This window comes from Nilaparvata lugens, chromosome 1, assembly GCF_014356525.2.
Source record: "Nilaparvata lugens isolate BPH chromosome 1, ASM1435652v1, whole genome shotgun sequence".
Lineage (NCBI taxonomy): Eukaryota > Metazoa > Arthropoda > Insecta > Hemiptera > Delphacidae > Nilaparvata > Nilaparvata lugens.
This window is the reverse complement of record NC_052504.1, coordinates 82,620,781-82,646,507: the sequence shown is the minus strand read 5'-3', so window position 1 is coordinate 82,646,507 and position 25,727 is coordinate 82,620,781. Positions and strand designations below refer to the sequence as shown.

At 34.1% G+C, this 25,727-nt stretch overlaps 1 protein-coding gene across 1 annotated transcript in view; it reads right to left on the bottom strand.

The window, feature by feature from the left end:
• LOC111043775 overlaps nucleotides 1-25,727 on the bottom strand; it is a 176,658-nt gene that overhangs the window by 118,720 nt on the left and 32,211 nt on the right. Inside the window, exon 3 of the mRNA XM_039445326.1 lies at nucleotides 12,376-12,417. Coding sequence (XP_039301260.1) covers nucleotides 12,376-12,417 — 42 coding nt within the window. The remainder of the gene's footprint in view (nucleotides 1-12,375; nucleotides 12,418-25,727) is intronic.

The window sequence follows — 25,727 nt, the reverse complement described above, 5'->3', positions numbered from 1 at the left end:
GGTACGGTACGTTGGATACGAGTGAAAGTACTGCCTACAGTATAAGTACGTTAAGTACGAGTAGAATAAATGTATACGGTATAAGCTTGAATGTTGTGTTGGTATAAGCTCCATATCATTCCCAATAATAATTATGGGTGTGGGTTTGATTAGGGATCACGAATCTTGTAACTCATCTGATATACGAATTTAATCGTTGGATAGTTTTCATTATTTCAGGTCAACTAGAGTGAGGATTCTCGTTGGCTCGAGTTAAAGGCGTTGCCTGGCATTAAAAACTTACAACACACAAACTTCAGCGACCTTCAGCAACACTCCTTCTCCCTGATGACCTCTCAATAACCTATGCGGTATTGTGAATTATATTGCATCGTGACCGTGAGTATAGAAATGAACATTTCAAATTTCGAATTAACTATGTCGATATACGTTTCGTTCTGTTGATGAATGAGAATGCATTATTACAAAACAACAGAGACCTCGAAGCCCTAAATCTTGAATGGGATTTTCATATTGCATGTTCAAGTGTACGATGAAAATGTAAGCGTGAAACCTCCCTCTCCCCTCCACCTGACATGTAAATGAGTTGAACGGAATCTATTTCAGAAGTCAATGCTATCAATATGGGGTCTGAACTGTAAACTAGTAAGACCTTGCTCTGGATATTATTTATTATTTATTTCAGTTCGCCCGCAAATGAAATAAAAACAGCCATTCATGTTCATTGTTCTTTATTATTTGGTTTGAAGTCAATATTTCTTCAGCTATATATCCATTCAAAGAGTATTCCATTGATTGAAATAGTTGGTTCGCTTGCGTCGAATTGGAGATTTTTTCTTCTTTGTTTAGAATACGGATTTGTATGGAATTGAGTTTGCACTGATTAACAATTTGTTTTTGAATTGTTTGAAATAATATTTTTACAATAATTAATACTTCATAATCTTCTTTATTTTATATTGAGAAAACTAGTATTCTCGAATGTATAGACAAAGTCTGTAATCATGGAAAATTCTCTTAGTTATTTCTTTTGTGAGAATCTACAGTTAAATCCGTGTAAAAATTTAATAAATCTAATTTATCGACGTTGTTGAATCAGTAAAGTATGAGAAAATTGAATTTATACTATATTGGTTCAACAATGCAATGAACAGTCATCAAAAGATTAAGATTTGGAAAGTCCAAAAATCAAACATCTGAACAATATTAAATATCTGGGGTCCGAGCTTCGCTCTGGAGTACAAAAGCATAGAAAATTATTACAAAATTATTTTGTGTGTTTTTGTTATTTCGTAATAAACGGATGGCCTTTATTCATCTTATCTTTATTATTTGTCTTGTTTCTTGGTTATTTTTCTCTTATTGAATTTAAATACCTTCCATACTCAGTAAAATACTTTATTTTTTAGAAAAATCAGATTCGAGACTAACCAAGACGGAGTATCGAATTCAAAGGAAAAACTTCAATTAATCAGTTGATTGTTCTCGAATAAGTATAGGGGCCTACTTATCTTCCATTCAAATGAATTTAATACTAATAATCGTGAATAGACAAGACTGGTTCCGAATGTTTGCCGAACACTTCAATTTTCCAGACTGGAACACTTTCGTTACTTCAAGAGAATTCCTAATGATTTCATTGTCCTTCTGGAGACATCATGCTCTGTGCATAATAAACTGGACTTTGATTGAAAGTGCCGTTTTGAAACATAGAAAAGTATGTGGAAATTTCTTTTCTTCTATTACATGGTCTGTTGCACAGTGTAATGAATGCAACTCCTTGCAACTAACAACTGCCAATCGCTAACTCAACTAAACTACTCAATAAGATTTCAAGCTCTATCACCCACTTCATCTACTAATTACTATTATATCATCAATATCTAGTTGTTAGTTAATCAATTTATCATCAATTTATGAAAAATCCTCCTGAACTCAGATTAGTACTAGATAGATCATTTATTTCTCCATCTCTCATTCAGTATTGTATATGAAAATTTTATTATTGAACCGATCTCTTCTTTGAATGTGAAAGACCATTCATTAAGTTGATACAGGAAGTTGCCTCCTCCCTACAAAGATCAATGATTTTGAATTCTCATAGTGTATTAATTATTATATCATCAATATCTAGTTGTTAGTAAATCAATTTATCATCAATTTATGAAAAATCCTCCTCAACTCAGATTATTACTAGATAGATCATTTATTTCTCCATCTCTCATTCAGTATTGTATATGAAAATTTATTATCCTATGGTCAAACTTCAACTAACGAACTGTGTTTTCTATTATCATCCTGTTTCATTCATTTATTTATCATTTACGATTTTTTCTGATCTTCAGATCACTAATAAATTGTTTTTCATAGATTGTATCATATTCAGCTCAACAGCCAAATTCAATTTATCCTCACATTAGGTACTTCATTTCCAATCAACATTTTATTTTTCATTCATAATCAATAAATTTGTATTGTTAGTATGGTAATTTTCGATCGTCAATCGTAGTTGTTATTATTTCATTCTATGATTCTATCTAAAAGAAACCCTAGCTGATGGGTTGATCGAGTCCCAATTCAGGAATCAATCCAAATTTTGTGAAATACATCAACTATAATCATGAGAAACAAACATTATTTTGCTCAGTATTCGAATAATAACACAAAAAAACAGATAACGTTTGAGGAGAGCTCCTGCAAAGAGCTGAGAGAAAAACTGGGAGGATAGCGAATGATTGAGAGCCAGAGAAGGATATGAAAAGTTATTTTTCATATAATGTTACCGATCTAGAATACTTTTGTTTCTTCTATCTTTGTTCCACCTTTCATTGGATTTGTATAGGAGGCCCAGTTCTTATAAAGAAGGTATAAGGAACTTATACTTGAGATCAAGTCTAGGTGTATTGTCCAACCATAGATGAAAGATTAAGAGTTCCTTTTTATTCCCCTATGATTATTATTGAATTATATTTCCTAATATTATTCTATTATTCATCTATGGTGCAACAAACTCCTTATATGAAAGACACTCAACTCCACTAATTGAAGAAAACAAAAAATGAAGGCCATCTATGTGATGCATCCATCATCCCCTCTCTTCATTGAAGGAATATAATAAATACTGTATCCATTTCTATTTTGTGTCTTTCTCTCCCCTATAGCGATTCTATTTGCAATTTTATCATCGTCATAAAACAATGAGAATAGATATCTCTTGAGATGAAAATTTTATTATTGAACCGATCTCTTCTTTGAATGTGAAAGACCATTCATCAAGTTGATACAGGAAGTTGCCTCCTCCCTACAAAGATCAATGATTTTGAATTCTCATAATGGATTAATTATTATATTTTTGAATTCTGATTTCAGGGTTTCATAATGATGAATGTTTTTCAAACATGTTTTAAATTCTCTCATGTTCCATTGTTGCAGGTTGTGTAATAAAATGCTACCTATAGGCTAACTCAACACAATCAACCTCAATTTATAATTGCCGTTCATGAACGATAAAATGAAACTAACATTCTATTTCATGAATAATTCAGTACCTGATGGGTTTCATCAGCAGTTAAGCTAACCAAGAGGTAGGATCTATTCTACTACAACTTCATCATATATTGCAGTTCCTTCAAGTTTTTTCAGGAAAAAACATCTTTTCCCTCCACCATGATGCAGATTCTGTTCATGCTTTTGATAATAATTATTCAGAAAATTGAACTTGAAGACTCACTTTTTGAAATGTGAACTGATCGGCTATTGCAATTTCAAGGTCTCGTGGATCCTTGGTGGTGTGGGGTGGTGGGGGTTGCAAAAAGTTCGCACAAAAGTCACAATTTAATCACTTGAACTCAATAAATTCCAATTTTGTCACTTTTAGAAACGGTTGGTTATCACGTTAACTTGATGAAAAACTGTCAAAAATTCACTGCACCCTTTAATAATTACTTTCACTGGCAACAGATGGCGTGATAGCCGACACTTGAGCACACAACCTCGCCTTCCTGACGGTCTGAGATCAGACGACAGACTGACGATTAGAAAGTGAACGTTACTCGCCGATCGCAAACTTGAATCGCCGCGGCAAGATTCAGTTGGCGCATGCGCAGTCGATGTGGGCCAGTACGGTGCCAGGTTAACTGTTCCCAAGGTGAGCGATTGCTACCCTCTCTAGCGGAGGACTTGAACATTTCCACAAAGTGTTATTGCCGTACTATTCTGCAGATAGCGCGTCGAACTGTTCCTGAAGGTTTGCAAAACCGCAAAGTCAAAAAGCTCCTTGCGACCTAACTACCTAACACATTTGCTTAAATCCTTCTATCGTTCTGAATCATCGCTGAACCTGAACTTGGGAGTTCACCAGTGATTTCTCCAAAGATCTTTAGTAATCTCAAGTCTAATTGAATCACAATTTTTTGCGGTTTTTTTTCAAGGTTCATCCTGATCCTAGTTGGAAGTACAATCATTCATTTACCTAAACTTTCTGAGACATTCGAGTGTTTCCATGTCAAGGCATGGCTCGATGATTCGCAGTAAACCAAAAGCCTTGTTCCATCTCAAAAAGTGCATCATCTCTTTCAAAATTCACCAATTCTTTTCACCTCTAAAATGGGCTGAATTTTGTGAGAACATTACCGAAAACTGATTTCTCTCATAATGAGAAATGCTTGGTGCAAAGCTGGTTATGATGTGGAAACACATTATTATATTATCACAATACATCTGAACCATGTTGTCAGCTTTACCGTCTATAGCAAGGGCACAGGTTGAACGATTCAACTCTCTGAACTCTCGAGAATGAGTGAAAAACTGCATTATCTGAATCCAATCAAAGAATCAAGAGGCCAATCTCACTTAATACACAGAAGATGGAACCCAAAACAAAATAAAAATCCACGGAAACAAAAATATGTTTTTTACTCCGTAAGCCATCACAAGTAATGCATTATGTAGACTCTTATGTTCTATGTAGCGCATTTGCTATATTGTGGACCTTTTCAGCTTCACAAGAGCTCTATACTTGATGAAAAATAACTTCTGTATTTGAAAAAAATGCAATATGTAATCCAATTAGAAGCGTGTGAAATGTGATGAAAAAGTAAATAGCACGGTGACTCTTTGATCTTCTAATAAGTATATCACATTGACGAGTGACATTTGAAATCAGCAAGGAATGTGAGTAATTGTTGCTGCTCTAAACACACCTTCAGTTACATTCTTGGTCTGATTTCTTCTAGAACATGCCTTTTCATATGGTACAGCATTTATTTGTTTGACTTCAAATAGCAAGTTTGTATAGTAGGAAAATTTATTGATGGAAAACAACATAATAAAATATCGTTGGAAAACATTGTCGTTGACAAGACTTCTTTGATATGAACGGTTAGATTCTCATAAATTGAAGTAAGCTACTTACTAGTTAGAGGCTTATTATACAGAGCTACAAGTGAGGTTACAATTAGCGATTTTTCAAGAAATGACACCGACTTGATTGTGATTTCTGATGTTATTGATAAGATTTCTCCGACTGAGACACTCAATCTGTATTAGATAAGATGTTATGCATCAAATTATACTAGAATTCTTTGCTGATAGATTTCAGTTAAAATGATAACGGATACTTTACATGAAATACATGGCTTTGAGTGAACTAAAAGTTGTGAAGACATTGAAGACAATTTCGCATTGAAAATAATATCATCTATAGTCTGAGACATTGAATAATATTGTTGATACAATCTTTCTTTGATAGATTGATTCCTCCTATACGTGAAAGACTGCAGTTTAGTGCCTTTAAACAATAGAATCAGAATAAGGATGGCTTAGCGGGAAATGGAACCAGGATGTCATATGAACGTGATTTCCCGTTTGTGCGTTTGCAAAGGATAGTAGCGGGCTGGATAAGGAGAACTGCAGCTTGAATTTTCATGACTTCACAAATGTTTTAGGATATTCCAACTTGATCAAAATCCTGTAAACAGGCATGAGGGTGCATGATAGTCTAAAGATTCAAGAATTAGAGAAATATGTATCGATTGAAATATATAAAGAAGGATCTAACGAGTCAGAACGAGATGTACAAATTGCACTTTATATTATTTTTCTAGCGAATTACTATTTTTAATATATGTTCATTCATTCACTCTTGTCTTGAGTTAAATGAGTGGAATGAACACTACCAAACGAAACTGTTGAAGCACTAGATCAACTACTCTCGAGCACAACTCTTGAAGATACATACAGAATGAGGCAAACGTTCATAGGACGGTAAGTATCAAGGCAATGGCAACTTGAAGAAAAGATGGTTTTGTTTCTTTCCTGTTATCACCAAAATTATGAAAAATATTTTTAAGAAATTCAAAAAATGATGCTACTTTTGAAGAAGGCGAAAACGTGATTAATGAAACAGAAACTAGTGCATAGATGGGTTACGTAGTTCGCTACTGTGCAGTGTTTCTATTACAATCATAATCGCACGTCAGCCCACAAATTCAGTGCTAGGTCTACTCTACTACAATATCCATTCCAAATAAGAGAACACAGGGATGCATTGTATTCAACCTGAGTGAAACTAGGGATAGTCAAAGTGTACAACGGAATGAATTATATATTTTCCATGATAACAAACTAATAAAGCATCAAAGCTAATCTATCGAAGGGAGAAATGCGCGAAATTAAACTATCATAAAACATAAGTCGTCTATCATATCCTGTATCCTGTCAAAGCATTTTATTATTATTGAAATGACGGGAGTATTCAATGGATTTTCCTGCTTTACAAGCTGTATAGAAATAATTCAAGTTTCATACCTTGAACTAGTACTCCAATGAAACATTGATGATCTTGGTAACGTTTGATACATTTTCACTGATAAAAAACGGATTGTTGATAAAAGAATAAATGGAAGAACTGAAACTCAATGAAATAACTACTGTGTGTAGAAAAAACAGGAGCTTCAAACTGTGGAAAAATCGATAGCACCTCATGCCATAAGAAACTACGTTTGGACAAAAACGTTCAAGCTCTATCTTGAATCACAGGAACCAATTAGGAAGGAGTGATAACAGTTTCCCACATTTCTCACCTCCTAATTTGGGAGGTGTTGATAGCAAGGAGCAAAAACCTCTAGAGGAGCGAACAGATGATAATAATGTTATTATACATCATGCATGCTTTGGGACTTGATGGCTGGTTCAGGTGGTCTGAGCTCAACGTGCTTCTAGTGCTATGCTACAGCCACTCTTTCACCAGTCGCTAGTTCACTCTAGCGGTAACTGCATGAACTCCTTTCTCCTTGAATTGCTTAGTGCAGGATTGAGATACGCCAAAAAATGTTCTTGATGATATTTATTTATTTATTTATTTATTAGAACAGTCACAAACACGATATTTGGAAAGAGAAACAGGCAATTGCCCAAAACTTCTTCAATTCCTTGATTTTGGCCCATAAATAGTCCAAAGTGAGGTTAAGTTTAAAATTTCTGTTTTCACCAAAGATTAACACTCAGAGAATACGTATTCGAGATATGACTGATGAATTTTGAATTTCGAAGGGTTGATAAGAGCCGGAAATAACACTAAACAATCCGAAAGTTTCAATAATATTCAACCCTATTGAATAATATTTTTTATTGATATTCAAATAATGTTCCGCACATGAAAAGTATAATTCATCGTTAACTTATTCAGCGTAACATACATCTCTTGAAGTGCATTATGATGATATTTCTTGAACGTATGAAGGATGAAGGTTTCAAAGTTCAGTGGGCTAGCTACTCTGACTACAACGTCATTAATATTAATAGGCCTATTCTTATCGGATATTGAATCAATAATATTTTTATCTGTATTTCATCTGTATTCTTATCACAGTTACTTGTGAATATCAATAGATGGTTATATTATTAATCGTTTGAACAGAGAAAATTTTCGAAAAAATAGTCGCAGCATGTACCTCAAGAGTAGGCTATTTGTGAAAAACTAGGCAAGACTAGACAGGAAAATAACTGCTGATTTCTCATGTGAAAAAATGTTATAAGGAAGATTCGTATCGATAGGCCTATTAGGAAGAAATTAACGAGAAATTGAAAAAATGTGAGAGACTATAATTACCACCAAAGAGCAAACAGAAATCCAGGTTGAGACCAAAATTTAACCTGACAACTCTCTCTCTCTCTCTCTCTCTCTCTGAGAGAGAGAGGGTTAAGTGTAAGAGAGGGCCGGCTGCGCCCTAATTTCGCCCTCCTGGGTTTTTAATAAAGGCTTTAATACCTTTGAATCAATCAATCAATCTCTAAATCTGATTTCAATAACTGGAAAATATCCTCACTCATAAATGTTCATGAAATAATGCTTTATTCACTTTGATATGTATCATAACAATAACATAACAGCTATAAATCATACTACATCTGGGTGAGCTAACCACCAGACAAATTGCCACAATGTTAAATAATCCTCGCTTTATGAAGCCTTGACAAGCTCCTATTATTTACTTATCTTCCACAAGTATGATTTAGAGCACTGTCCGCCCCTAATAGTAGACTAATGTCAGTCGTAAAAGTACACAATAAAATATGCTCAATAAAACAAAGCAATGATGACAGAACAGGCTAGAAGGTAGGGGAGTGAGAACACTGCATTGCACGGTTTCTTGGAACTCTTGCTCAATTATAATGTTTCAGTATTTGAAGAGATTCTGAAAGAAGATCAAGAGATCCTAGCAACTCTTGTATTGAATTCTCTACTCGTCTATTTTTCTGTGAGGATAATGATGAAGCTTTCTCAACGCTAACATAGAATGTGGTGTCAGTATGTCGATGCAAAATAATATCTTCATTCAGTTCATTCTCTTCTTGTTTAGTTTAGAATATATTATGAAAGTCTCATAGAGAAAACGATAAAAACAGTGAATTTATTAACTACCTAGTCTTAGTCTCGCAATAGTTTTGCACGCAAGAATGAGTTATCCTAAACGAAAACCAATCAATTTATGCTCGGGGATGTCCGCTGCTAGTTCTGAGTCATGAATCATTTCCATACCTATATTAGTTAGTGAGTCTGTCGCTCAATTTTTTTAGCGATCTGAAGTATATTATTGATTCGCTGATTATCACTACAAGAATCTATCAATCGAAGCTTATTCTGGTGATTTATCTAAAACTCGACTCTTTCCTTGCAAGTATCGCGATTGTAATGAGGTGTGACAAAATAAGTAGAATAGATCAATATAATGATTCAAATTAGATGCACGGTAAGAAAACTGAAACTACCATAGTGTAATCTGAGAGAAAACTGGTGTTTTGATCTAAACGTAAGCATACGAATTGGAAATGAAAAAGTAGATCATTTTACCAATTTTGGGTCGAATTGTATAGGCAGGGGAGGGTGAGGAGGCAGATTGCGTCCTAGAAACTCTTGGGGGGGGGCTCAAAATTTCGAATCTTATGGGGGGAAGGGTGTTAAAATGACTACCGACTACTAGAAGTGGTAACAGTGAGAAGTATAATTTAGTAGAATACTTATCTGAAGAGTTATGCCACTTCATAGCCCACTTGTAATAATTGAAAAATTAATAGACGCCATTCTAAAAAGTACATTATTGCAATTGAATGGTTGTTCCATCAAATATAAGTTTCGAATTACGCATTTAACGCTTTAAGAGGTTTTCACCAAATTTGTAAAGTATGCCACGACAGTAGTTTAGGTTTTACGAGACACCAATCAACCAACAATGAGTAAGAGGTGTCATCAAAACGATGCAGTTGGAAAAGAGCCTTACGAAACGGATAATCACCTTGGTCGGCAACGCTACTTGAATTATTATGGCGCAGGTACATAAAAAAGATTGAACAATCTTATTGTCATAGACTTTAATGATGAGATGAAATTCAACGCTACTTTCGGTTTCTGTTTACCTTGCGGTTGTGCAGTCGATTTTTTTGGCAGGTAAAGAGGAGATTGTCTCAGCGACAGTATCTATTCCGAATTTTAGTGAGCTCTGATGAAAAAACAAGTGAAAGCGGAAAGGCGCGAATATACTAAAGAGATGAAGTGAAATGTGACATTTCATGGACGCAACCGAATCTGAAAGTGATGGATTCCTAATGAGAGTACTAGTTAGCTAACTTTATGCTCGTGAACAACTATTAACTCATACATTGATTAATCATTGCATTCAGTGAACACAGAAAAACGAGTAATTAATATTTCGTGATCGCAGATTCTATTACATGAATAATTAACACCACCAAAAAGTGGACTCGATCAATCGGATAATTCATCATTAATGGGTCTTTTCCACATAATAAATTATCATGATTTCTTAGAAATCAGAAGTCTAACATCCTAACCCTTTCCCTAATTAAACCATTTTCTTTTTCACGTGTATTAAAATGATAAGAGAAAGGAACGAAATATCTACATCTGGATTTATGAGGAATCATAAATTCTTAATTCTAGTTCACTTCAATATGAAAAAGATAATTAATTACAAAATATCGATTGTCAGTAGAATTGGTAAATGCTATCAAATGCTTTTAAAACATCTTTGTAAGTACAGTAAAATGTTGAATTGAAAGTTGCACTTTCTTGCACGATTAGAAGAAAAGTGAAGACAAAATATTGAAAAATGGGTATAAAAGTCACCAAATACTTCACTCTAGATAATGAAATAAAGGACTTATTAATTTCATAAGATGAAGACTTATTCAGATGGCATTCAAATTACTTGCACTCCGGTTGCTTCATTCTCCCTCTCAATTTTCAAGCGTACTATGATGGAGGAACTTACACTATAGTGAAAAGTGATCTACACTAAACCTCAACTTTTAGAATCTACACTTTCAGAATCGTTATTCTAAGGTACCTGCTATTCATTCAAGAGTCCCCGCTCAATACATAAAAAATTAATTTCCCCTTCTTGCAGAAGTATTAGTCCCGAAGACTCAGACACATTATCGTGTAGTTTCATCACACACAAACCACAATCTGCTAACTAACGACATGTGCATTTCCTAACTTACCAACTTGCAGTTTATCGACAGCATTTAGCGTGCATGATCACGCAGCGTTCATCAAACAGTGTGACGTATGCCTCTGTCAGGCATGTGGGGGCATTGTGCTGGAGAGATTAACTTCAACTGTCAGCATCTCTTGTAGATAACGTCAAAGCGCCCCATTAAAACAATGCTGACACTTTGAAGGGAATATCACTAGCACAATACTCCCACTTGCCTGACAGAGGTTCAGTTTAAGATGTCAGCATCTTTGATGATGATAACATCAATGTTTTCCATAAAACTAATGCTGACAGTTTTAAGAGAGTCTCACTAGGCGTGAACGCGACACCAGTTGGTAGCATGCAGGCGGCACGCGACCAATTATTTATTTTATTAATCGGTTTACCACGTCTTGACGTTCTTCACCGCATGTAACAAGTTCCGTATGATAGCACACTGATAACAGCAGAGACTTGCGGTGCTGTTACCATCGCACGGAAGCACCCATACTGTAGCGGACTGAAATTAAAAGTGCGAGAATGGTCGTAAATTTTGTCCATCGTACTGAGAGATGCGCACTTGATACGTTAACGTTTATAACGAGGAGTGAACACGATACTTAGATTGCAGGACAGTATAAGAGTCTTCTACAAGTCTGAAACAACGCTACAAGTTTGCTATATGTCTGCGATATTTGCTGGTTTTGTTTTCCTCTTACTACTTGGCTGCATACTTGTGGAAAGGAGTACTTACTGCGGGATACCAGTGGCTCCTTATGATCAGTTCAGGACTTTTTCAGGTTACGGAAGCTTCCAGACACATTAAGGAATCTCCTCCTACATAATGAGCTACAAGGAGTTCATTAGAAGACTTTTAAGTTGTGAGATCCTGCAGAATACTAAGATTCCTATAAAAACAACCACTGTCATGCAAAAAATTCAATCAATCTCTTCAATGAAAGTCAAACGAAAAACGTTGAAAATATTTTATGAGATATGAGAAATTCTGAAATAAAATATTATGAATGAGTTGCAAGGGTTAGAACTATTTCCCAGTTAATTGATTAGTAGAAGAGCATTCGTGTGAATTGGACTAGAGCAAGCATGTTAATGTTGATTATCAATAACAGTTTATTCAGCCGGAAAGTTAGCAAACATGATGATATATTTTTTTAATGATTAATAACTGTTATTCCAGTTGAGAAGAGAAGAGTACCAAATCAACCAACAGATAAATCATTCACCGAAGGAGTTGAATAAAATATCAAAGAAAGACGAAAGATATTTCATTTATTCCATGGTTGCAAATCCATCCAGCATCCAGCTGAAGAGCACACATAAGAACACAAAACCAAAATATTTCTGAGTTTTCTTTTACCCTGGATACTCCAGTCTAGGACGATCCTCGAATCCATTGCCACTGAAACAATGAGTTGCAACTTTATTTACAATGTATTCTAGATATTCTAGATAGAAGAAACAGGATAGAAGAAAAAATCATACAATAGTAATATGGAATTCTGTAAATTGATTCCAACCAGAGATTTTAATAGAACAGCACGATAGCATCATCATGCTATCTTTTCTCTACAATGGTCGCATCTGTACACTATAACATTTCTGAGGCTTACGACCCAGTAGCTGGTGCCATCTACTTGCAGAATTGAGAACTACACCATTAGCCGTTCCAATCCACCAATAAGAAGAGGGTATGGGGAGCTGGGAGGCGTGGCTTGCTGCCATTGGTCTGTGATTCTTAATTATTAGTGATTCGTGGTCCGTGATTCGTGACATAATTTTTCCATTTTCTGTCATTCCGGCTCTCTTCTACAAACAAACTCTCTCTCAGACACACAATCTATTTTTACGTATTTTCTTCTCAATCCCGGGGGGTACACTAGTTTTTGTAAGTTGGGGGCTCACTAGTTCTAGTTCCAGTTCTTCGTATATGTAATGCTTAATATGAGTGGATCAAGAGATTGATTTCATCTCTATGTGTTTTTTCACGATTTATAAAACCCAATAACCTGTAGTGTTTGTCTCGTTCTATGACTTCAATATTGAGTTTTTTGCATACTGCGATATCCGATATCCAAATTATGATTATTTGTTCAATCAATAAACATTGTATACATTGCAACTTGTCTAAGAAAAACCTCTAATATTCCGATACGCATTTTTCATTTTGAGGATGGCTGAATTCTCCCAAAGTATTTGAAAATTCGCTGAATTAATTCAGGTTCTTCTCCAGTCGCAGTAATGGAGAATAATGCTTTAATATTCTCCAAACCTTGAAATAATATCCTCTTTGCAGGAGTATATGCAAAAACTTTTTCATATTAATGAATACGTAAATACTCTGAAAGTTTGAGTATCATTGAATAATTCGAAGCTAGAGGGTACCATTGAAAAATGATAGCAGTTGAACGGAGCTTATACAAGTACTCCCCATGCCGGAAAGTGAAATAGCAGAGGTCAAATTTCCATAGAGAATAATATACAGCCCAGGTCATGGCTGAATTCGAGCCGAACATGAGTTGGTAATCTGCATGTACCTCGGACTCAGACTCATACTTAGAATTTAGAATAATTTTAAGTTGTAATCTGTATGCGTCACTTCTGTTAGGCTACTATAACGACGTGAATAGTTGGGATAGAAAAAGGTCAGCATATAAAATTGTTTAGAAATTTAAAAAATTCAGACGTCATCATAATTTGTAACATTGAAATGATAGATGGGAATTCAAAGTGGCCTACACACCTACATGTGCCTTCAATGAGAGAACATGCCGTTAATGTTAAACCAAGTCGTGAAATGTCATTTCTTTTAGCTTTATTCCTATTGTAAGGGGAATGAAGCGTGAAACTTTTGATAGGCTAACACTTGCATGCAGAATAAACTTACAAGGCTGATTTTTTTCAGAAGTAATAAATTTTCTACTTCTCTAGATTTGTGAAGTATGGACTCAATACGATCAAATGAAGACAACGTATCCAAGCATTGGTATCAGATTATTCTAGAATGAACAGATTGTGAATGGGATAATAACGTGTAAACCAATGGTGAACCAATACCATGAAGTTCATAAAAGTATTCTCTATTATGTAATAAGCTACTTAGTTATATATTTCTTTAGGAGGAGATTCTCTATCTCTATTGGTCCGATGGGACTAATAGATATATCACACTAGGCTTTACAATACCAGTGAAAACTTGCCCTAGCTTGGAATAATATTGAGCATACCTTAAATAAATACACGATGAGTTAGTACTAAGCGATTTTTCAATAATTTTGGTTATCTTGTTCAATCTTCTCAAGTGTTGGGCATTGACAAATAATATTATTATCACGGTACTCTTCACCTGATATTAAAAGTTGATCTGTTATCGTGAACTGTTTATTGGTGGTTGAATCGTGTTACAAAATTAAACACATATTTTGAGGAGGCAAATCTATAAGACATGCTACCTAAAAAAAGTAATCTTCATACAATATACGGTATATATTCGATGATAATCGAATCATCCAGTTCAAAAGATCTGGAGAACTGTAAAGATGTCTCTGGCTACTAAATTGGTAACAGAAATTATACTCCCCAGTGAAGTTCAAAATAGTTTTCACTTAATCGCCAAGATCTCTATCATTCAATAAAAAAACCTTATTGGTGGTGACAAATATAATGACATAACGTATTTGTAGAACAATATTGCGTAGTCTCTGTGATTCATTCAAGCTCAGTTCAGCGTTTCCAAGGAGCTATTGGGTAATCGGATAACGGAAGACAGTTGACCAGTCTGGTTTCAACACATTTGTGGGAAAAACTAGGCGAAGAGAAAACAAGGTGTCACAGTGCCATTTGTATTGGTCATACTCCTGACAGGTGTACAAAGAAGATAGGCTACGTTTTCTTATGATTATTTTTAGCAAAAGATACATCATTCTTCCGAGAGACAGTTTGGTCTGTTGACTTTTGATTTTGGGTTTGATATTATAATGGATTCATGTTAGCTCTTAACTACTGTTCTATTTATTCAATCATTACTTATATCACATAAGTTTTAGAAAAGTACAAGAGGTTTAATCCCAAAACGGTTCCAATTCTGATTTATACAAAAGTCCAAATGTAGCTAGGTTATATGTGTCACACGTTTTGAATAACACTCTCCAATTCGCAATCCGAATCAAACGAAAACATTTTTCAATCTGAAAATACTCCAAAAATAAATCAAATCAATCATAATCTGATACATGATAGATTTCCAGTGGCTTAGAGCTGGCATGAATTCATTATAATGTAATCTAGAATCTGCCCATAAATAGTTGAAAAGGGAAGCCGGAAGCGGTCACCTACATGGACCATAATTATCTATCTATATAAAAATATATAATATAAAAGCGAAATGGCACTCACTCACTCACTCACTCACTCACTCACTGACTGACTCACTCACTCACTCGCAGAAGTAAAAATCTACCGGACCAAAAACGTTCAAATTTGGTAAGTATGTTCAGTTGGCCCTTTAGAGGCGCACTAAGAAATCTTTTGGCAATATTTCAACTTCAAGGGTTGTTTTTAAGGGTTTAAAGTTCGTCTTTTAGCATGTATATTCTTCTTCTCCCAATCTCTTAATTATAATTGGAATTTCCATATCATATGTTACTATAGAACTATAATCTAGATAGAGTACCTCTTCGAAACAGTTGTTAACTGGCAACTAAATTGATAATTTTGTCAGGTTGGCATTAAGTTGAGTTGACTTTGTTAGGTTGGCACCAAGTTGAAGATTTAAATGCATTTATCGCGGAAAAATTGATTGGGCACTGCTACTTCAATCCTGGGAATATTATATTACTAGCCGTCAGGCTCGCTTCGCTCGCCATATCCGTGTAGCCAGACGTTTAGTCTGGACCCCCGACTGGATTGTCCTAACATATGATAAAAATGCTCAAATGAAAAATGCAGGCGAGCGAAGCGAGCCTGCTGATCTCATTCTTGGACGATACAGTCGGGGGTCCAGGGGGCGGAGCCCCCTGGCTAGACGGATATGGCGAGCGAAGCGAGCCTGACGGCTAGTATTTTTCATATATTTCAGTTGAACTATCATTATTCTACTCCCATAATCATAACATATTATGTATGAACTCTAATGTTATTCTGCAAACATCTTAAACAGTCAAGTGAATACAACTGCGAAAAATATATTCACCATCCACATATTGAAGAGGACTGAATAACAGAGTTCCAAACTATACTGTTCACAATATTGATTGAACTATATTAGGTGGAACACAAAATACACTATACGATACAATACACTATTTATACAATGATACACGATTTATATAATACAGAATTTATTTTACAAACAAATAGTAATATAATCCAAAATATCGATTGTTGCTAATTGATTATGCAGCACCACTAAGTTTCGTGCAAGGAATAATTGACAATTCACAAGACATTTAGAAAGGATTGAATGCAATTGAAGATGCAACGCTGGCCTTGGCATTTCACCGAGGGCCACAGAAAGGCTTGTGTTTAGCATGACTCTCAGTGCAGAATGAGCTGAGCAGTATCTAATCTTATTTGTATTCAATCTTTTAGGCATCACGATTTCTCACAATATGATATGAGAATTTGATATATTGATTGTACATTTTATGATCTAGCTGTAAAATTTTAACGGTTTGACTGAATGTACGAAAGACACCGTCGCTAACGACTGCTAAAACTCTAATACTCGTAGTCAGAGTGTATATAATGTAAAAATGTATAGTATTACATTCTTGTACTTGGAAAATAGAATTATAGCACCCTTTGAAACCATTAAAATAATAATTCATTGAATAATCTATTATTTTAATAATTTCGAAGGGAACTATAATTATATTTTATAAATACAAGAAAGTAGCCATGAATTCATACATTTTAAGAAGTATTCCATTCTATTCACTCACTCTGCATTCAAATTATTTCCTCAAGACACAACCTTTTCCTCAATCTTGTTCAGGTTTGAAACGCGTGTTGAACTAATTTCTGAAAATACTTTGTTATGCCTTCATTAGCATTCTCAAAATTATGATAAATTCTCCATTTGATCAATTTTTTTGTTGATTTTGAACTATTTGGCTCTCCACTGATTTTCTTCATTCCTTCAGGAAACATCAATCTTCATATCCTATGTTATCTGTGATGATGAAGAAACAGAAGGATGTAAAGAGACAATAAGTTTTCTATTTTTGATCCATGATTTGGAAGTCATGAAGCTGTAATAAATATGTGTGAAGAAATATGATTCAGTTTTTCATTAATAACAGTGAATGATGAATGATCAGATGATACAGTTGAACGATACAATTCAATCGTCTTGTATTGAGAATTTAATCGTCTTTCATTGTAATGGATTGATGTTGATTTTCCTCAGTGATTCTAGAATACAGTTGCTCAATCCAAACAAGACTATTCAAATATTATTTGAATATAACGAATGCAGTATTTTAATTTCTTCTTATTGGATAGGAACATTGAGAGCCATAATAAACACTTGTTTCTACGTTTATTGGTCACGTTCTCTAAATAGCGTAGCGGCAGGTCAAGGAGATGTGAAACATATCAGGAGAGAAGCAGGAATTCTAACATCCTGAATACCGAATTCCATCACTGTGTGAGCAAGCTATCTTCATTCTTATACTTGACCTTTCTAGAACGTATTTTTTACAAAGTAGAATCCCACGTAGGGTGAGTATCATAAAGGTTTTAACAGAACAAGAGTACGATAAAATTCTGTGGATTTTAATGCATGTGATGGTATGCAGATGATCTGCGATGTTTTTACACTTCTGTGCGAGTAATGGAGCAAGAAAATGAATAAAATCTTGAGAGACATTGAACCGGTTAAGGCGGCCAAGGGAGTCAAGACTATTGGATAATACGTTTTTCTACGTGCTCTGATACTAACTAATCTATGCAGTATCAATATAAGTAAGTTAATCCTAATTTATAGTCGTCACCAAATTTGAATTCCATAGAAAATATTCAAATTTCGTGAATCCTCACGACATTAGTATGCTATTTCAATTTTGTATTAATACCAGTATCATAAAATATCTTTGGCACAACCTATAAGTTTGTCATACTAGCACCATAGTGTTATAAAAAATAGTGTTATAACCTTCTAATAGAAAACGAAATTGCTCTTTTAAATAATATATTTTATTTCTCGAGTGTGTGTCAGCGGTTTCTTGGAGTATTAATCTTGTCCGATTTGTTACGAGATTGAAACCACATGAAACCTTGACCGCAATACGGGAGAGTCATTGGAAGATACAACAGGATCTGGATCATCTGTCATTTCTTTAGCATACATATAGGTATGGGTAGTTTAGGCTAATGATAGTCATCGGCTTCTCCGTACAGTGGATGACTTAATTCAATCTGTAAAAAATACCTGTATAGAATTTCAGCGAAATGATACTTTTGAAACTGATGTAATAATTTTGTCAATCAATCTAGATCCAGTGAGGATAGAATGTAGAAGTGATTACATTCTATACTCTCCGTTTACATTTATTACATGTATTACTCCGTTTACATGTATTACAGGAGTACACTTCCTGTTTCTATCAGGTCTATCGAGAGCCGAGCGAGCTTCAACCTGACTTTAAAAAAAACATATTTTGGAACAAATGACTGAAACTGTCCGGCCCTAGAACGATCACATGACAACCATCCCTCACCCATTCCACCAATATAAACCTTTAAACCATGTTATAGAACGAATTGTATATATATATTATATAAACTCATGTTATTTCAATTATCCACTGCATACTGCTGTATATTACTGAAATTTGATAACCCTGATCTACTTTCAGCCTACTTCATTTTATTAATCAATTATTTGATCTTATCTACCTATATAATTATTTTACTTTATCAATTTTCTGTTTTTTTTTTCTCTTCAATATTCATATTGATTAAAACTTTTACAATATTTCCATTAATAAATAAATCCTTAGTTTAAATAACGAAATTAACGTTTTGGTAGAGAGTTAGTGGGGAGGATATTTTTAATATTCTTCCCAAAGAATGGACATTGATATGTCCAAAGCTCCGCCAATTTATGTAGATGCATAACAATATGATTATTATCTATAGTTATTATATTACAAATTGCTTTTTCATATCATATACAGTTCAATAGTTATTTTCTTAGTCTATATTATGTAAATTCATCTATAATTTTGCTGTATTGTAAGCTATTGTATATAAGTGTATAAGCCAGTATATATTGTAATCTACATAAATAAAGTACTCAATCAATCAATCAATCAATCTAGATCTAGATGATCCGACCCACATTATACTGGAAAAGTAGGCTATCAACTTTAAAACAACTTTAAGTAAGTTATCAACTTTAAACGGAAGATTATAAGTTATTCTTCACTTCAGATACAGTACATGTTGAATGTGATGTTCCAAAAGTTTATGTAACCATACTATGTTTTATTGTTTTCTCAATGTGTTCCTTACTACATTCTATACTATAAAAGGATATATTTAAGATATAATGTCACCACCTCATAAACAACTTGGACCTCGTAAATTTTGGAACTTATCCAAACTACTTTTCTAAAACTTGGTCTATTCAAATGACATTCTGATACAATGCAATCTACAAGTTCATCATTGAGAGTTAGGATGCAAGTTCATCATACTGTTATAACAAATATTGGAGTTTACGTGGATCTGATCCTATCATTTTCCCTCCCATAAACCTAGCGCAAATCATTCATTTTGTTTCAGTTCGGTCTTAGAAGGAATGATAAATTGATAACTAAAATAAAGTATGTAAGAAACAAAACTTGAGATTTTTAAACAATAAGACTATTTCATTCAAATTATTAAACCCCAGAAGAAAAGAGAGAAGAGAGCTTACTCAAAATGTGTCTCTCCTTCCTCTATTAAGTCTATAATATATCATAGCAGCTCAGTGTCATGCTTATTTTCAAACCTCAATGTAATTATGACGTGATGGGATCAATCTAAAATCTTTTAATATAATATTATAAAGCTGCTTATGATATAAAATTTTTGTTATTCTTTTCAAATAAGCAAACTGTGTTTGATAAGCTATAGATAAAGCCTCAATTGCTAAATGAACCAAGAGAAAAGTACCATTCAAATGAGTTATTACACAAGAACTTCAAAGGATTGATGCAGAAGAAAATTGTCTTGTTGAGGTGATTGACAGGAGACAAGGAGAGAATAATATGATTGACAAGAGTGTCTAACGGAAAACCGAAAGATGTTTATTTCTGTGAAGGACGGTTTTGGTCGCATTCCAAGCAAGGACGCAAACTCTGTTATCCACAGCACTCACTAGGCCACCTGCACTCTTCATCAACATCTCTCATCAAAATTAGGATACTTATCTCATTAAATAATTGTTGAAAACGCTAGTACATTAAGAATAGTAATAGCACTTTTACTTTCATTCTGAAATCGACTCAACAAACAGACGTAACAAAGAAATCGTGCTATTGCTACTGTATTACCAACCAATCTTTTAGATTCCTTCAATGTGGAACATGAATCATTTCAAAGAGATGTGTTCAGTACGCTCGCTAATATTGCGTAAAGTCACGAATTCTTGAGACAATCCGAAGAAATATTGTTGGTAGTGATAGTTGGCAATAGAATCATCTCTCCCTTCACTTATATCAGTGTATAACGAGTAGAATTTCAATTACATTTCTCGTAATATTGTTTTTCTTTGCACTTAAAAGTGAGATCTTGGAACTTAATCATGACTCGAATTGGATTTTTCAAGCGTTTTTTGTCCCTTTGTATCAATTTTGAGAAAAATCTACAGTATATTATCAGAGTTGGTTTACAGCCTATCAAATCGATTACTAGAGTTTATATCAAATTTCATCATTCAAATATGATTTTTTTTTTCAAAAGGATACTGCTCTGTTCAGCATCGAAGGTATGAAAATTAGTGAATCATAGTCTCCATTGGTCTCCTAATCAAATCTCATTCAAATCTGAATTAATTTCACAGTAAATATAAAGCTTCATACTTGAACGCTAAATTCATTCTATTCCACATTACTACACATTATTCTTGTGTTGTTTTTCTAATCTTAAGAATTAAAAAAAAACACAGTAATTATTAAAACTCAATTTTTCAGTACTCTCAAAGAATTTTCCAAAACGTTTTGTTCGTAGCTTCTTCTTAATAGCCACCAAAGATATTTTTGCATTTTATTCTCCAGTTGGACTTGAATAGGCTTTGTTTCAAAGTTTAATAGTGGAATCACTAACATCTCCGCATATTCTCCAGAGAATGAACTCTCAGAACATCCTCACATCCCACAATAGCAGATTAGCGTGATTTCTAGAAAAACTCTGCTGCCTGCCAGTGTCCTACCACCCAAATAAGACAATAAAACCGATTCTTTATTCCCAGATTCACAGTTCTAATGCAGAAGCTTATTAGCGTCGTTTACTCGTGATCAGAGTCTCAAAAACGTGCAGTGTCTAAGTCATCCCACGACTTGGAGCGTGAACTTCGAGATTGCTAAGCTCAATTGATGACATGTATTTGGGCCTGTAACTCATCAGTCTTATTAGAGAGACGTTTTTGAGGTTTTATGTTTTATCAAACACTTTTTGATCGTTAAACTGTAGTTGAGTGATGGAAAACTAAAGTTGAACTATCGTTGAACTAATGTTGAGTGATGAAAAACTGACAACCGCATTGTGAATGTGCCATTATCTCTGTGCACTTTATCTCACGATCAACAGACACCGGAAAAAGTGAAGGTACTCTACAGGATAATTGAGACGGACTGGTTTGTTTTGAGAATTTGAGTCAGTCAGTGTCGGTGTCGACCTAGCCAGCCAGGCCTGTCTATAAATCTTCTCAGAGCTCATGCGTCCTTGCTAAGAATGCAGCCGCGACCTACTTATAAATCAACGTCATTAACGTTCCTTCTAGTTCATCATCAAAGCCTCAACTCAACTAGAATTAGTATTAGCGTCTTTAATATGTCAGAAGTGTAATTGTTTATCAATTCAATTAAAAGGTATTAATGTGCAGCATGAAGATATAGTACTATTGTGCAGTATATTCTCTCATCAAGTTTATCAAATTATAGAGTACAGTATTAAGATTCGTGAAATAATTCTGTTCTTTCAAGTCCGGCATAACTTTCCATTACAATTTATCATAACTATTAACATTACAAATGTATTTTCAGTTCACTGGATATAGTTTATGATTCAATGCAACTGAAATGAGGAATGCCAGTTGAACCAAACACTGAAGTTAGTTTAATAGGATTCTGTAGACAGTAGTTTTTCAAACATAATTATTTCTCCACTCATACATAGACTGCAGCTTCATAAGAAATTTTGGGAAAGCCGTATAATAGGCCTTTCTCACTTGTATGAGCCTCTTTCGCAGTTAATCTCCTGTGATATTAGGAAACATTCCAACGATTTCTCATAAAATGACGGTCATTCGTAACTCTGATTCATTTACTTCCACTTGCCATTTCATTGGTTCAATTCAATAAAATAATATTCAATGTCATTCAATTCAATATTACATCACTTCTGAATTTTTAATTCAACCTGCCAGGAATGATATGATATTCTATAATTGTGGGGTATTCTTATTTCAATATCAGTAGTCACTGATATCAGGTATTTCAGTTTGTATTACAATAAATCGAGAGTAATTATGTGGTTTTCAAACATTCGATAAAAATCAGCGAGGAGATGAGGAGTTTCCAAATTAAGGAGCCAACAAATTTTAATTTCTGATAATTCAAAAATATGCAGCAATTAAAGCTATGTAGAATTATTAGCAAATATTGAGAAATAAATCTGGTAGTTTAGGGGACATCAAATCCTCTCTTGGAATAGGTTATTGATGGTAATCTGACTATTGAATAGAATCACACTGATATTTCCATGATGTCGAAAGTTGAAAAAGTCAAAAAATGTAGCCTAATATTTTGATGAAGTAGTGTATGATTGCTCTATATTTTGGAAGGCTCTTATTTCATAATCAAATCTTGTATTGTGTATTGTAGTGAGGTCCACGTTATAATGACAGTGGAGAAATATAGGAGAAAAATGTTTCCGAACCTCTGTCTAGTCAATGCCTTCTATAGACGGTAGCAGATACAGGATTATTGATGTAATATTAACTGTTCATCCTCATTTAAAATAATCAATTATATTTTATTAAGCAATAAGTTATATCTGTGATGTGGAAAGCGAAAAGGGACCAGTTGTCGGAAGAGTAAAATGTTCAGGGCAGACAATAATAGAGATTAGGGTCAAAAATATCGATTTCGAGTTTTCTATTGATTATTATGCAGTAACATTTCCTTTGTTGGTCAGAATCGATTGAAAAGTCGACTTTTTCGAGGAAATATCGGATAATGTCGATTATATGAACACATGTAATATTGCAGAAAAGCGACCAGTTGTCGTTATAACATTGTCCAACAACTGGCCCCTTTTCAGCTTGTATCAGTCAGCTTTTAGAAACTTCAGTTCATGAGAAAAATCTAATTTTATTTATCTAACTACATTTTTGACATCATAAACTACATTTTTCATTACGGTATTTTTCAATGTAATTGGTACCCAAATTACCCACAAGAATATTCGACGATACTGCAAAGATTTCCCATGATAGTCTACCAATTAAAGAGAAAAAGTGAAAGTCCAATGACATTTTGTGCCCTTCTGTCACTATTGGTGACAAGATCAACGAAGGCCCATTGGAACTTCAATGCGGGCCATCTTATATGGGAACCACTAGAAGCATAATGGTCCATGGAAAAAAATGTAATGTAGTGTTTATTGGTTTCATTTTAAAGATAATTTCCTCCTCTTCATTTCTATGAGTAAATCATTCCTTGAATAATATTGATTATCGAGAAAAAAAATGTTTAAATAAGAAAAATCTTCAAATGCGTTTTTGCGAAAACCACATTTTCCTGTTTTTATGTTTGAATAGGCATAACTCAGTCATTTTCCAAGATATCGATCTGAATTTTTTTTAAATTGTTCTCTATAGTTTCCTTTATTGAGGAAAAATGATATCTCAAGTTTGATTTCCTGAGACAACTGGTCCATAATGAATTCTAATAATTCCATATGAAATAATTCTATAATTCATTAAATGTTATAATTCTATAATTAAGATGAAATATTTTGTTAATTGATTATTAATCCTACATTGTTAAACGACGATCTCGCAACGGAGCAAAAGCGAGAAAGAGATAGCCCTACCTGCTTTGTTGAATGAAAGACAAGGATAGCAATAACATTGCTAATCAAACACTGCCATTTTAATGTGGACCTCACTATAGTATAATTTGCAATGTAGTATTATTTCCTGTCGATAACAAGGATCTCAAGAACAAATAAAATATATCATTCTCTTGAAATTGTGAAATTCCCTCCAACATTTTTGTAAAAATATAACATGAAATATTAGGGGCTACTTACACTGTAATCTCCGCCATTACAGTTACGCAAAAAAAATCCAGTCTGATTCTTACAATTTGGCGTTTTTCTCAGCCGTGATGTACGGGAAAGTAGTTTTATAATGAGCTCAGATCACAAGACGATAGAGCTGGTATATCACCAAATACACAGTGATTTCCTAGGCCTGTGCAATGGAAGGAATATTTCCTATCAGTGTACACTAGATTGGATAAACTTTCGAATCTGGCTGAGATCATTTCCGCTCTCTCTTTCCCATTACAAGTCATAAAACTATGATACAACCTTAATTCACTAGCTCAAACTGAAGAAAAGAGGGATATTAGAGCTTACAATGACTTAGAAAAAACGAGCCAAGAGATTGCTGGTTTTGTGAATAGGATAAGAGGGCCGATGTTCAAGTGAGCTATATTGACTTCTGATGACGCCTGAGAGAATCTGCTTTTGGCGGAGCAAAGAGATGAATGAAAGAGATTATGCGTTCTTAATTAGCTTTGCCCTAATAACGCCGGAGTGTGGTACATTGGAACACCGCAATACGCCACTTTCCACTCGTTAGGCCCATCTTAAATCCTTCGGCATTTTCACCTTCACTCTTATTCGACCTTAAACGAGCATCTTCGATGTTACGAAGTCGCTTCGGGTGATGCCTCCTCTCATAGATGCGCGATCAAGTCGTCCAAAGAAAACGGCTATAAATATTGCGTTGTATAATTTCAGTTACATAAATGTTAACATTTCAAAAAATTATCGTACAACAGGATTCGAGAAGTTGGCATCGTAGAGCTTGATCAAATGCCATTCTATGACTCAAATTCAAGAATATATTATTCTGTAATCAATAAAATGAAATATCATTCTGTTACAAGGATGGAAACATAGCAATATAACGTTAGGTATTTAATATAGTCACAGAAGAAGGAACTATGTTTTTTATTCCGTGGTATAGTCTAATCCATTATTTTCCATTATATTTATAGTGCATTGAATGATGGTGAACTTGACAGATATGTCGATATGATGATACTTGACACTTCCTGAATAAATATTTCATTTTTTTATTATATAATATTAGTATTAGTACTGACTAGTTTCCTATCAAATGGGATTATTCCCAAACATTGATGTAATGTAATGATTATTAAATAAATATGTGGTTGTTTTAAGGAAAGCAGGAATCTGCCTGTTTAA